The sequence below is a fragment of the Xyrauchen texanus genome, chromosome 31 (assembly GCF_025860055.1).
Source record: "Xyrauchen texanus isolate HMW12.3.18 chromosome 31, RBS_HiC_50CHRs, whole genome shotgun sequence".
Taxonomy (NCBI): Eukaryota; Metazoa; Chordata; class Actinopteri; order Cypriniformes; family Catostomidae; genus Xyrauchen; species Xyrauchen texanus.
Window position 1 is genome coordinate 9536161 of NC_068306.1, and position 16042 is coordinate 9552202.

Consider the following 16042-nt stretch of genomic DNA (forward strand, 5'->3'; position numbering starts at 1 on the left):
CTTTGAGTGCCTAGAAAAGTGCTATATAAATGCAAGGAATTATTATTATTATTACAAGCAGCCATGACACCTGTACACAAACTTGTGTAAGTGAGAATTACACAGTCACAAAAGTTATTTTGAAAACAAACTCAAAAATTCAAATGTATTGGAATAGGGCTGGGCTGTGACAGTATATATCGTGCAATGGAGAAATACAGAAATCGGGTATTTCAACTGGTAGAGAGTTTGCTGTCCCATTGCAGTATCTACGCTAGATTTTTTGTGCAGCTATCAGTGGACATGACTGTTGTTTATTCCCAGTGTTGGGTGAAGTAATCACATTGTCACAACCAAGACCAACATTTCTGAAAGTCATTCTAGAGCTTTCAAGCTACATCCACAAAACGTGGCACAAGCTTTCAGATTGTTCTGACTTGGGTTGCTATGTTTTTTTTTACTTAACAACTTAGTTTTCCTGTAGCATATGATCCAAAATCCCAGATGTACCAAAGACCTCCACTGGCATAATGTTCAAATGGGCCTAGACTCTTGAAACTTCTATCTTGAAATAGTTAACCAACAAGTAAAAGAGGAGAGCTTCTCCTTACCTTCTCCTGGTACTGTCTTCGGGATGAGTCTAGTGACTGGATGAGGGCTGTGGCGTGGCCCACGAACATGGCATAACAGGTGGCACCCACAATCATACTGAGCATTGTGATCCAAAGGTCTGACATGCTGACGGGTGCCCTGGCTCCATACCCGATGCACAGCATGTGACTCATGGCCTTAAATAGGGCGTAAGAGTACTGCTTCCCCCAGGAGTCGTTCTAAAAGAGCGAAAAAGACAGAGAGAGGGCAAGATGAGTGAAAAAAGTGCGAGTCAGAGTTGGAAAAGCTCATGGACTGAATTTAACACATGTAAGCTTGCAGGCAAACGTTCTGTGCTGTATCACTGAGTCCCCATAGAGTTCTGCCAACTTACCCTTCATGCATGACAAACTCTCTCTCTCTGTTCCTCTATCTCTCAGTGTCAGGAATAAGTTATTATTATTATTATTATTATTATTATTTAGTACTATTACCATTATCATCATCGTTATTATTATTATTATTATTATTATTATTATTATTAAAGGGATAGTTCACCCAAAAATCTAAATTCTGTCATCATTTACTCACCTTGTTATTCCAAATGCGTTTTTTTACTTTATTATTTCCTAAGGAACACAAAAGGAGATTTTAGGCAGAATGGCAGCTTCAGTCACTATTATCTTTCATTTTATGGAAATCTTGGCATAAAAAAAAACGTTTAAAAACCCCTTGTTTCAATCCCTCACTCCACCTATATATATCCCTGCACCCTGTCTTTCTCCCCTTCATTTGCTGTGGGGTGTGAAAACAAGTGATGCTCTGATGTCTGCTAATCAACTTGGATTACTTCCATTAGCTACCATGAGTTGATGTACGACTCTGTGGATCCTTCATGTCAGACGGGAGAAAGAAAGGAAGGACACATTCAGTGCTTTCACAGACTATTAGAGCAGTTGATTTTAATTTAAAACTGCATGAATAGAAAGAGACAAACTGTACTGCAGATGTACTGCAGTGTGACTGAACCGGCGCAGACTCAATACACTTTACAGCACATGAAAACAGGATAGAGAAGGTTGAATCATTTCAAAGCTGAACTCTAAATAAACCCTAAACCTCTCTTTGTTTTTACCTAAAATATCTCTTATTCTCTCCCACACATTCTTATAATAAACATTACATTAGCATTACAAAAATAGTTTTTATACCTTACATTAAGAGGTCACGACCCCAACTGCCAAAAAAAATAATTATTGTCTCTTGTGGTATTATGTACAATTTATATGTAATATAATAATATGACAATATAATAATAATGATGATAATATAAACTATATAAATATTACATGTAATAAATATTTAAAGGTATTGCTCACATTAAAATGAGAATTCTCTCATCATTTAAAAATCCTCACACCATCCCAGTTGTATTACTTTCTTTCTTCTGCAGAACATACAAAAAGATTTTTATAACAATATTTCAGCTCTGTTGGTCCTCACAAAGCAAGTGAATGGTGACCAGAACTCAGAAGGTCCAATACGGATATAAAGGCAGCATAAAATGAATCCATTAATACTCCAGTGGTTTAAATCCATATCTTCTGAAGCTATATGATAGGTGAGGGTGAGAAACAGATCAATATTTAAGTCCTTCGTTCCTGTAAATCTACACTTTCACTTTTACTTCAACATTCTGGTGTGGAAGTGACTTTCACATTTAGCCACCCACTATTTCAGATTGGTCAAAGGTGGAGCTTTATTCTCACCAACACCTATCATATCACTTCAGAAGATATGGATTTAACCACTAGAGACTTATGGATTGCTTTTATGTTGATTTTATGCTCTTTCTGGACCTGGTCACCATTTGGACCTTCAGAGTTCTGATCACCATTAAATTGCATTATATGGACCTACAGAGCTGAGATATTCTTCTAAAAATCTTTGTTTGTGTTCAGCAGAAGAAAGAATGTCATACACATCTGGGGTGGCATGAGGGTGAGTAAAGGATGAGGTAACTTTAAATATTTGGGAGAACTATCTCTTTAAATATCTTTTAATTGATACTGTATATTGTAGATATTTTTTAAATATAGTATAATAAATATAATTTCAAAATATTTCATCAAAATATAATAACTATAATGTAACCAAGACCACATGGGTGGGTAAAATCAAGATTAATCAATAAAATCCCATCAGACACCAATACAAGTCCTGTCTTACAATATGTCCCAATGAATTATGTGTTTCACTCATAAATACATTACATTACAGAAGTTTGAACTGTCTTTATATATTAGTATTAGGGCTGTCGATTTAATGTGTTAATTCAGTGCGATTAATTTTATTAAAAATAACGTGTAAAAAAATGCGTATAGGGAAGATTCCTGAGAAATGCAAGCTTGTAGTACCACCTGTTTACTCCAGAGGGCAGTAAGTGAAACTTCAGCTGCGTGGCAACGAGCAGTTTTTACAGTGAAGAAAAAAACCTTCAGCAGCAACAACACAGACATGCTTTACGTTCTTGCGTTCAAAACACTTGATGGAGCGCAAATTATATATGTATATATAATTGTTACATTTCTAAAGATAACTATGTATAATTATTTCATCATTATATATTTAATTATTGTTATATGAGGGGCTTTCTCAGCAAATATTTGTATATGCAATTAAATGCAATGAATCACGATTAATTAATCGGGACACAATGTAATTAATTTGATTCAAATTTTTTATTGATTGACAGCCCTAATTAGTATATGATTAGTTGCTATTGAACAATAAGGCACAATGATTTTAGGATCTACCACATAAATTCTTGTAATTCCTATTTATCTTTCCATGTTTTCCAAAATCCTTGCCGTATGAGCACAGGACATTTTTGAGAATTCATATCAAATTTAACAGTACTCTGTTTACTTTGCATAAATTTGATTCTTGAACTTTTTTTTAGAACCAGAAGCTATTTTCAGTTTGTTTTTTGTCACTCCTCAATGTCAGCATACCCGTTCAGACATTAGTTACTGCTTTGTGCTGAAAACAATGACTAAAACAAGACTTTTATTATTTCCAGAGGATCTCGGCTCCTCACTGGAGGGATGTGACAACTTTGTGTTCGTGGATGGGGTCTGGAATGAGTTGCTGACTGCTTAAATCCTGCTTTTTTTAGGAAGAAAAAGTGCTGAGGAAGCCGACCTAAGTTTGTTGAACCTGCTCTTAAATCTGTGCACTACTGTCTGCCAACCCACGAGGCCCTCAACCCACGGATATATCACACTCGCTAATTCTGCTGAGTGCATGTGCTTGTGTCAGAATAATTTTAGGAAAATGGTGCTAATGCTCTCTCTCTCTCTCTCTCTCTCTCTCTCTCTCTCTCTGTCTGTCTGTGGTAATGGCAAATTGATGGGTGTATTAATGCTAGTATGAGTCACCGATTAATGCTAAATCTAATCTCCATACTGATTGCTTGTTTCTTTCGAAGATTGATAGAAAAATGATCTGATAATTGTTCCCACTGAGATTGTGAAAAAAATGCATCATATATTCCCTAAAGCCTTCTGCGTCGGAATTGCATCAACATCTGCAATGTCATATGACATTAAACTCAAACTACATTTTCAGTAGAATGTTATTCATGCTTTGATGAGCAAAACTTGCCATTATGACGCTAGGATGTTGTGGTTGGTTGCTAGGTGCTTGCTAGGGCGGTTTCTAGGTGGTTGCTTATTGGCCCAAGAACATGATCAATGGAAACATGTTAAAACTTCATGCTGAATTTTTTCATTAACTACAAGTACTTTCTACATGAATTCCCTTGTTTTTACCAAACATACATCATTTATTCAAGCGCAAGGGTTTATGGGTATTCCAAACAGCTGCAATTTTGTACTTGATAATGTTGAGTTAGTAGTTTTGATTCCAAAATGTGACGTTTAATTAGGACAACCTACATATTTTTAATAGTGGCAACTTTAGGATTTAGAGAGTAATGATAAATTAATTAAAACTAGTATGAATAGTAAAAACTTTTTTTTACAATTTGAGACAACTATAACATGACAAAAATGCAACATTTCTGTTTTTAATATCATACTGTATTGCAGGCAGCCTTACAACCTAGCGAGTTTAATAATCAAACGCACTCATACCTATCTGTGGAGCGGAGGGGGGCGGGGTCGGATCGGAATATCGCTCGCCCGGTCCCCAATCGGCCTGATGAGGGGCGCGAGGGATAAAGGCGGCCGGTGATGATGGTTTGAGAGAGAGAGAATAACGGGCATGTGCGTCATGTGTGTGTTTATGTTTAAGTTTATATTTATGTTTGTGCTTTTGGTTTGAGTTTAATTAAATTATCATTTATATTGACAAGCCAGTTCTCGCCTCCTCCTTGCCCATCCTTAACCGTGTTACACTATCATTAAATGAATATTCCTGGTTCGGTACCTGTTAAGCTTAATCAACAGCCTTTGTAGCGTAATGTTGATTAAAACTAAAACTAATTTTGGCTCATCCCTCCTTTTATAAAAAATACATAAATAAAAGCAAATATCGTGGTTACAGTGAGGCACTTAAAATGGATAAGGGTGCCGATCTGTAATTGTTGAAATTCAAAAGTATAGCCTGTTTCCTAACACTTCATGTAATTTAGTATACGTGTATGTGCATGTGCAAAACCTGCATGTACATGTGCACACTGCATGGGTGTGTGTGTGTGTGTGTGTGTGTGTGTGTGTGTGTGTGTGTGTACGCTGGATTATTCACTTGTTCGCACATGTGCGTCTCGTATAGCTACTGTAGGGGATTAGCGAGAAATATGACCTGATCAGAACACACACACATATAAGTACACCCATAAACACCTTGTGTGTAGTTGCATACTCCCTGTCTCTCTTTAAGCACCTTTACATAGAGCTGTCTATGACACTTAATGTACTCCACACACAAGTACGAATATACACACTTACAAACACACACAAAAACATAGACACGAATTATAAGACAATCAACTCATTTCCCAAGCGGGGGTCTTCTAATCAAAGGCAAAGCACTTGAGCACACACTACTATTAAATAAGTTGGCTTAAAGTGTTGTCTGATTGCAGAGGAGAACATATTGTATGTATGTGTGGAGCAAGTCTGATTGGATTGGATCTCTTCTTTTTTGGTCATTAGAAAATACAAGGGAAGTTCCTTTGGTGTTTATACACCAATCACAATCAGACAAAACCACACTAACCAATCAGATTCACTCCTGGAAGGTTTGAATAATTTCATCCTTTACAGGTGTAACAATGTCTTGCTGTTTACACACACACATACTAAAGAGAATTTTACAACGTGAAAATCAAAGCTGGGAAATGATCGAAATCGAAAAAAGGTATTAAAATGATCCTTAATTAGGTGATTGCAAATGAAGATACTTAAGTTCACCAAATATTACATTTTGTTTATTTCATTTGCAGTATGTTGAAAATTCAATCTGCATATTTGTTCAATACCCACAATCTGTCTTCATTGCACATTTGCATTTCTAATTAAATCTCAGACTGGTTGTGATTTTTGGTCTGTAAAAGACAACGATCTTAAGAAAAAACTATATGCCACAGGACAGCACTGCGAGGAAATGAGGAATTGTCTTTCCACTCAGCATTGAATGTTTTGTCCTGGGCTCGATTTTCAGTTAGCAACCTGTCTTTTCTCTCTGTCTCTTGGTCTCTGCTTCTGACTCTTATCTATCTAGCTTTCTCTCTTCCTTGACCTTCCATCTATGTTTCTTCTTCTCTCACACTTTTTCTTCTTTCTCTCTCCCCTGATGAATGTCTGCTAAGCTATCTACAGTGACATGTGAGATAAAACGAAAGGCCAAGCAATAGTCACAAAAGGCCTCTTGAGAATTAAAAGCAATCTTTTAATGGAAAACAGGCCCCCAAACAGAAGTTTACCACTTACATCTGCTATTTATTTACTGTAGTGAGAAGACTTTATTAAATAAAAGTGCTTACTATTGATTGGTGCATGTCAAGAGATAAAGCAAACAGTTAAAGGAACAAACATAAACAAATATGAATTTGGTGTTATCAAATTTAGCTCTTTTGATTCATTTTAATATTTTAAAGAGTTTTGCAAAGGTGTGGCCAGGCAGGGGGGTGGGGGTGGGGGGTGGATACAATGACCTCTAAAGAAATAAATTGTACCAAAAATATGACTAAAACAGCAACTGCGAGTGGGGTGGCCAATGGGGTGGTCAAGTTTCCGTCCATGGTGGCCAAGGCCACCCCTGGCCACTCCCTAGTTCCGCCACTGAATATGATTGAGCTGTTTTAACTAAAAATAATAAATGCTAATGGAATGTCATAAAACATTGTATACTTGTATATAACTTATATATCTCAAATGCAGATAAATGCATTTGGCAAAATCAAACAACATGATCACATGTGAAGTCGGCATGTTATTCATAGAGTTACGGTACCCTAGGATCGAGAACATTATGCCTGTCGACTCACCAGAGGTGTAGTCGGGGCAATACGCACGCATACACCATATGCTTACTTTTGTTCCCAGGGCTGCTTGCGTATAACCACTTCTAAGGATGAATATTTGTGTATACCCTTGGCTTACCCACTTGTTTTGTTACTTAAGAAGTCCATAATCTACTTTTGTTTTAGTTTCCCTGTGAAACTGGAGATTCTTTGTTGTAATTGGTGCATTATCACTTAAATTCTGCCAATCCCCACCCCTGACAACCGCTGTTCCACTTCATGAAAGTGAGTGGAGAAAGAGTCACCCTTGATGAAGCAGCAGTATCAGGTCAAATTAATTAACGAAATATGCCAAACGTCCCGTATAATAAGGAATCATCCCGTAATAAAGGGAAAAAAATTGCCCTCCATATGAAATCCATACGCGATGCCATTTGTTCTGTATTTTAGTGTCAAACACTCAAACTGATGAGAATGTTTTGCAAATCGAGAGAAATTGACCTGAAACACACACCTTTCGTGTGAGTTGTTTTAAAATGGACGGCTTCACACTGACCGTGTTTTTGCATCCATCCGTGCTGTTTTTCAAAGTAAAGCAGCGTCTCGTGCAGGAGCGCCTGATGTGTCACTCCTACAATTCTGTGACTTTAAGTCCCCAGTACAAGAGTGTGTGTGATATTTATATTGTTTAATTTCACCCGATTGCAATTTGAATAGGCTTGTTATTGCAATTTGAATAGGCTTGTTAAAAAGAATAAAGATTTTTTTATAATGTTACACACTTCTGTTTCTGCTTAAAAGTTACATTTTAAATCATTGAAATCCATTTCCTCATGTCCCCAAAACGGCACGTCAAACATCTTTGATAAAAATAAGTGCTAAATCATTGGATTTCTATTTTTTCCCCATATAGTAAAAGTTTAGTATTACATTCTCTTACTAGCAAGTATTCATTTGTGGTAAATATGTAATTTTAACACTAATAGTGGAGGGTTTTTGTGTGTCCCTTGATTTATTGTCCACCCTGCTATGTCATACTATGACCTTTCATTGAAGATATATGTTATGAAATGACATCACACAAACACACTGGAGGTGGACATCAGCCATTCTGCAAAATGTATATATTATATTTTATATCAGATATTTATTGTGATTGTCATACTGCTATGTTGCTTGGAACTGCACCCAAGTCTTTCACCCACTGTTGCACTTGTGTATAGTGTTGAGTGACAATTAAGGGATTTGTTTTGATTTGATTTAAAATTCTGTTAAATACATACAAAGCTTTGAATGGTCCAGCTCCACAGTACTTAAGTGACCTTGTGAAACGATATATTCCATCATATTCATTACGATCACAACATTCTGGCTTGTTAATAATTCCAAGAATATCAAAATTCACAAAAGGTTGTAGATCCTTTTCATACTTGTCTCCTAAACTATGGAATTGTCTCCCTAACACTGTTTGGGATGCAGACACACTCACTCACTCACTCACTCACTCAGTCTTTTGACTTCAGTGGATGAACTGATGTCAACTACAACTTTAAGTCATCGGATCCTACATATGCCACTGCCTGAACCTTGGATTTAGGATGGACCCCACCGAACCTCACAAACTTTTTTAGTTTTAAAACACTGGACCTTAACGTTTACTAATTTAAAACCATGACCTTCACTGCACATAAATAACTAATATTGGCATTATATTCATGATGTTAGCCAGAGGGGAACTGGCCCCCACAGTGAGTCTGGTTTCTCCCAATGTTATTTTTCTCCAATAACCAACATCTTATGGAGTTTTGCATTCCTTGCCACAGACTTCAGCTTGCTCACTGGGGTTCTAAATACAATTATTATTTCATTATTGAATTTCTATACACATTTTTACAATCATATTGTAAAATTCTGTGCCTTGGTAGACCCAGGCTTTGCTTGGAATGGAATGAAACATACGGCATACTGTGCAGCATATATTGAATGTCGCCTAAAATCTTTTTTAGAAATAGTATGTGAAACAAAACACATTATGTAACAATGAACATTTAATTGTTTTCACATAACATCAATTATCTCCGCAACAAGTGGTGTCCACAGTTATCATCGCAGAAATACAATTTTTATATTGAATTTATAGTACAGTTTTGTGTAAAAATGTCTTAGCAGTCCAAACAAAAAGTCAAGGAGATGTTAAACCTTAGAGAATTCTGAAGGTTGTAATAATGAGAATTCATCATTTACCACCTTGATCTCTCTCCTGAGTTTCTTTGTTAATTTCTTTACTATAAGAGACGGACAGCCTCGTTCATCTAGTTTAACATCTTTTTGTGTTCTACAGAAGAAAGAAAGACATACAGTTTGGGAACAATATGGGCTAAAGCAAATGAGGATAAGTTTTGGGCAACTTTCCCTTTTAATCAAGCCCCTTTGAAGATGTAAGTAAACAGTTCATTTAATCTGTAAATAGGGCTGTTTGTCTTTTTGAATATTGAAGGGTATATTATGCAATGCATTGTAGGTAAGAAGTTTAAGCAGAAGGATAATGAACCAGATAGTAGCTCTGCTTATTAAAACAAAATCACTGTTACTCCACTGGGCTTTTCTCGTCTGATGAGCTACTGCGCAATACACATTTTAATAGGGCTCAGAAAAAACACACACACATAGACTCACAAAAAAAGACACAACATCGCTCTGTCTTATCGCTTTAACTAGCCACAAATTTCAAAGCCCTCTTTCAGAAAAAAAGGGGTCATTGTGAGAGTACAGTAATTATATTCTTCCTAATTCATCTTTACAGAAGATCAAGAGCCATATGTGGAAGATAAGAGAACTTAAGAAAGTTTCGCTTCATGACATTACTGGATTTAATCCATTTTATAAGGTCTTATTCTCTTCAAGTGGATTGGATGAGATGAATACAGAACAATGTTTGTCACAGCAAAGGTAAGTAAGCAATTTGATCACACTAAAATCGTAAAATTATAAAAAAATGTCAGTACTGTTCATAAAGTAGGAGGATATCAACCACCATTAACCTTCTCTGGTTCAGTTTGCAGGGCATCACCAGCATCATTCAGTTTATTTATGGATTTAACAATTGGAAATTTGAAAAAATTCAATCTTTAAAGAAACATTTCTAAATAAGTATAGGCTATGGCTTAAAAAGACAAAAAACTTTTTGTTTTTTACTAATTTATGTAATTTTTTAAGGTTTATTTTACTCATTTAATTATTAGTTATTTTTTTCATTACTTATTTAATTTCACTTCTATCAAAATGAAGTCATAACAGTTTACCTGAAAGAACACAACACGTTAGGATGTCTTACGCTCAATTTACACGAGGTCGGGTGCAGGTGTAAATTTTGTTCGTACCAACTAATGTTTTGAAAATAAGAACACTTTCATAAATCCGAGAATTTACATAAGAACGGCTTTACGAACGATTTACACAGAAACTCATTCTGCACGTATTTCATGAATGAGGCACATTACCTTTAAATTACTTTTTGCCCATTATGTCAAAGCAAAAAGTTAACATAACTATGCTGAATTAAATGACCTACGTTATTGCTGTTTTATCGGTTCGAATGATTACAGCTGCCTGTTACTCAAACAGATAAATCAGCTACCATACAACAATTCTCACACCCACATTATGTCACCTTTACCAACATAATGAACCCTCCAATTCACAAACAGACACACAGAAATTTTTTTTCGTGCAATGGTAAGAGTCGAGATGCCCTTACGGCCCGGACTGGCATCTGCAGTAATGGCTTAAACGAGAGAAATCCCGCCATGGCCAATAAAACAAACGCTTACCAATTCTAAATAAGTGAGAGAGCAGATTAAAAATACACACGGAGAGGCTAGGGGGCTTTTAGTGTCACATTTGTTTTAAGACTTTGCCTTAACATGAGGTCAGTGTTGTCAAAAGGTGTGTGAGAAAGGTTTTTTATATCTCCTACACTCACGCACATAAAGTACATACCACAAGAACGGTTACACACTTCACATTTAAATATGGGCTACTGGACAAATGCATTGATGGATAAAAATGCTGTGGTCTTTATGAATTCCTAGCATTTCTAGGACAGATTGTGTTGTATGTGATTTATCTATTCATCTATAGGGACTATGTGGATTATTATAATGCAGAGAAGATCAAATAAAGCATGTCATATATGTTTGGCTGCTGTATTGGCAGACAGTAATGCAGAATTCATGTTCATGACACATGTACATTGACACTGAAGTGTGTGCAAAACATCATTCAATTAAAATCATAATTTATCATTTATAATGTGGAAAAAAAGTTCTAGTTATTGATACAGTATACGTATATTCTCTATGCAGAAGTAGTTTCAGAGCACTCATGTTTAAAATGTGATTTATTGACATTGTTTCACTCAAAACCACTTTTGGTTTGGCGGCTGTTGGTGTTCTATAATCACTTCAACATTTGAGGTATAGTTGTAAACTGCAAGATTAATCAGCATAATTACCACTGTACTCAATGGGAGGAAATCTGTATTGTTACTTTGTTTTGATTTGCCTTGCATATACCATAAATCTGACCAAAGACCCACTTTTCTTCTAACAACTCTTCCGCATAAGTTACAGCTACTTGGTTTGGACCCTGCTGAGGAAGTCATGTTGAGCTCCCTAGACACCTCTGCGAGGCTAACCTCTCTGATGGCTAAATTAACCCAACAGCCTGACCGGTAACACAGCCTCCTGTCTACTCAGACTCAATGTCCCAATTAGCTCCCCCACCAGAGCATTATATTCACCTCTTCCCTTCACACGGCTTAACCCTGAATTACTGAGCAGCAGGGCCACAGCCTCCCCCAGGGACCCCCGCTGGCACACGTGGAGAAGACAGCACTGGGAATCTTTGCTCATTTTTCATCTGCATTGATTTTTTTGGGTGAGGAGAAAGTGCTGCAGAAGTAAACAGGGAGGTCATTGATTCAAAGTCAAAAGAAGAAAGGAGAGAATTAAGTACCTGGAATAAGAAGGTACATAGAAATTGATGAGTCTGATGGTACAGAAAAAACACCTGGCCAAAATCATTCCCTTGCGGTTGGATTTGTTTGTTTTCTTGGTTGAGGTTGTTACACGAACAAACCAAGGAGGGAACTAGACAAATAGAAAATAATGTTCCAGTCATGATATAATTTAGTGAGCGACAGAAAGAGGTAGGAGAGGAAAAGCACGCATCTTTCAGTTTGGAAACACATTGTTGCGGATACATCAAACAGAACCTCATAAGTAAAAATTTTTAAATTGTGCACTCTTCACAAGAGCTCTCTTCATAATCAGCAACTCCGTGCTAGCACCACACAAATAGTAAAAAAGAAACCTCGATTCCAACTGAGTTTAGGTTAGCATGTTGCTAGGCTAACAACATGATACCATTGTCTTTTTCAACAAGTCAGGTTCCTCGGCGGCCATGTTTTTAACTCTTCTATGCAGCTATTTTCTATCTCTCTGTTGGATACATGCGGGGTTCAAGTACAGCTCCACATTTTTTCTACTTGGAAAATGGGAAAAGGCCTAAATCTCCAAAATGGTATGATGTCTGATTATGTGAAATCTGTTCAGAATTGAAAAGCCCACGCATGTTATTGAGTAAACTGACATGCCATGTCCCTATCTTACCCTAAAAGAGTGATTGGCTCTTTTACGTAACTGTGAGACGGGACATCCTTTCCTAAAGTAGCCATATTAATTTATTTAATATATCTCTGGTTTGGCATTAGCATGTTGATAGGCTACACATAGTTCATAGCACATACAAAGGAATATTGGGTAAAAGAGTATATTTCTAATTAGACTGAACTATTTTATTGATACTTTTCAGTATTAAGTGAAATTGCAATAAACCGATGCTTTAAAATGAAATTTTGTAGGCACTGTAAGCAGCTCATTGGATTTTGAAACAAAGCTTGTATGTGTGTATGTATGCCTTGCAATAGGTTCTCATCCTCTATTTTGAAAAAAGCAGAAACCCAGGGCCAGTATTTTAAATCAGGGCCACAGGGGGCAATTTCAGAGAGAGAGAGAGAGAGAGAGAGAGAGAGAGAGAGAGAGAGAGAGGGGGAGAAAGAGATGTTTTGGTTTGGATACAGGGAGAAAAAATCTTACAAATACAAAAGTTAATTATTGGAGTAGTAGTTTTGATATATACAAATGTTGTATATGTTTCCTTCTACAAACTTATAATCGATTTCCTGTCAGTAAAGAAAGGAAGGTAGTTTGTTTAAAATGTTATGGGATAAAACAGACACCACTGAGATTTTAATTTTCTCTGCACTCATCACAGAGTGTCATTAATTTGTCGGAAATGCTGCATTCAATATAGCCAGAGGTTTCAACAAGATACAACTATCATCGATTCCCGGTAAGTCCCTGCAGAGCTTTGGGGCCGCAATATCTCACAGAGCACCTCAAAGTTAGATTGGGCCCTGTGGCACTTTAGAAGATATGGTTGCATAACGGCAAACAGTTGTATCACCCCCTACCCAAGACTGTTATCTAATGTGATGCCAAGCTAACAGGCTCAGGCAAATATGCAAGGAGAGTTGCACATCCCCATTATGGGCAGTTTGCTGATTTCTGCAAACACTTTCAAAATATATGCAGAATCTTTTTTAGAAATCTTTGGTTTCTAAAACAGTGTGACCCGGATGGCCTTGAACTAATAAGTCCTAATGCTTATACCAGGACTGCAATTTGACCTTGAAAATTATGAGTTAAAGCAGGGACAGGAAAAAAATTATCTTGGCATTTTCCCATCCATTTTGCAGCAACATGATGTGCAGTGAAAAACTACAGTGAGCCATCTGTCCAGTTAGCAAAACAGCTCTCGTTTGATAAAGGTCAAGTGTGAAATGTTCAGCATAGTATTTCTCTGATTTCAACTGAATATTCCAGGTTCAATACTAGCTAAGCTCTATCAACAGCATTTGTGGCATACAGTGGAAGTGTTAAAATACTCACTGTTTCAAAAGTATAGCCACAAGATGTAAATAACATGCATGTTTGATAAAATCGTTTGTTAACCTCTTTCTTTGTAAAGTTTATCCAGTTTTACAACTTTGTTGCCATGGTGAGATAACACTCTAAACCCTATATTGACCATAATAACAACGATTTAAACAACTTTACAGGAGGGACAAGTCGAAACTATTAGTAGTGGTAATCAATGGAAGCGCAGCGTAGTTCTAGCGGGAAGACTAGCAGCTGTACATCATCACTTCATTAGCTGGGTAATTCCTAGCCAATCACATGTAAGCCGTTGCTTTATAAGTCTGCTCACAATCTATCACATTGCTGTTTCAGTGTGCTAACACTGCAACCTCCACCACCCCACCACCACCAGTTGAGCCCTGTCCCACACGGGGGTAGGCTCCTCGCTCCTGCCTCCTATCTCCGGCAGGACATGACGTTCCGGGTACAACTCCCTCGGACTGCCGGACCATGCCAAAGAGAGAGACATTAAGTTCTGTTTTACATTTATCAAATAAATGGCATCTTAAACTTCACTCAAGCCTGCGCGTCTTCCCAATAGAAATATTATGCCATATTCTGTCGACTGAGCATAACTTGTATTGACAGTTATGGGACTTAAATATTCATTCAAATATAACTAAAAATATAGGGTGACAATACGTCCTCTTTTTCCCAGATATGTCCTCTTTTACGGACCTTAAAAAAGTGTCCGGGCCGGGATTTCTAAATTTGCGAAAATGTCTGGGATTCGGCTTTAGTTGCATTATTATGTGCATCTGGTCTAATACTTCATTTTGTGCACGCGCATATTTGCATTGCTTTAACACCTCTTTGTAAGTCCCACCTTCTCGTACACTAATTGGTCGATTATAAGAGGCTTGCAGCAACTATTAGCCATATTCCTTCCTGTCAATCTCTCCGCAAATGCGCAAAGCACTGTTGTGTTTGGCATCAAACAGTTGCTTGACAGTAGCAGCAAATGACAGCTGAGTGGAAACAATGCCCAAATGAAAATGGAAATTTACAGAAGATTTGCACAAAGAATTCCCATGCTTTCGTCCAGGTCGAGATCAGTGGGATGCAGAATGTATGAAATGTAAAGCTGACACTTATGTGTCAGTTGCTAATAAAGGTGCAAGTAATTTAGAAGCACACATTGGCTCTGTGAAGCATAAAGGGTCAGCATAAGGTGAAAGTACTAGTGAGACTACTTTTTGTGACCAGGTAAAATTGTTATCACATTACTTCATTTACTATGGCCATTCAAAATAATAGTAATAGTAAATGAAGGTACACTCATGGCATCAAATATTTTATTTTAGTACATGGACATTCAAAAGAATGTTGGAAATTGTATATTTATATATATATATATATTTATGCTATGCTAATAGAGTGTCTTTTTCACTGTATTAAAGTTTGCACTCATAGTAACACTGTTTTGAACCCTATTATTCCACCAAAGTTGCCATAGAAACAAATAATTTCTAATTCTGAGGATGTGAAGTACTCACAACAACAGAGTTGTCATCTCCTAATTACAGTAATTCCAAGACGACATGAACCCAGCAGATATTTATTGTCATTCTGAAGTTACTTAATGAAAAACATTTAAAGAACATTTCCACTGAATCATTTTCTTATCCAATGTCCAAATGATCATTTTGACCTGATCTAAATTAATTTAATTTGTCAACAGCATCATCCATTTTCAGTATTGTGACACATGGAGGCAAATGCAACTCTGCAAATATATCTGTATTTTTTTATCAGTATTTACAACAAGTGTTTGAAATGGGTACTGCAGTCCAAATTCAAACTATTGGAGAGTAGTCTGCCCCGCCCCAGACTCAAAGCTCATGCAGGTTGCCAGAATGTCGACACGCCAATTAGCCAACTCAGCATCCGTTTTAAAGAATTTCTGGGGTTTAAGCTGTCTCCATCTTCCAATGAAATC

General features: G+C 36.8%; 1 protein-coding gene across 1 annotated transcript in view; it reads right to left on the bottom strand.

The window, feature by feature from the left end:
• LOC127624806 (potassium/sodium hyperpolarization-activated cyclic nucleotide-gated channel 1-like) overlaps positions 1-16042 on the bottom strand; it is a 110248-nt gene that overhangs the window by 35803 nt on the left and 58403 nt on the right. The window contains exon 4 of the mRNA XM_052099737.1: positions 591-809. Coding sequence (XP_051955697.1) covers positions 591-809 — 219 coding nt within the window. The remainder of the gene's footprint in view (positions 1-590; positions 810-16042) is intronic.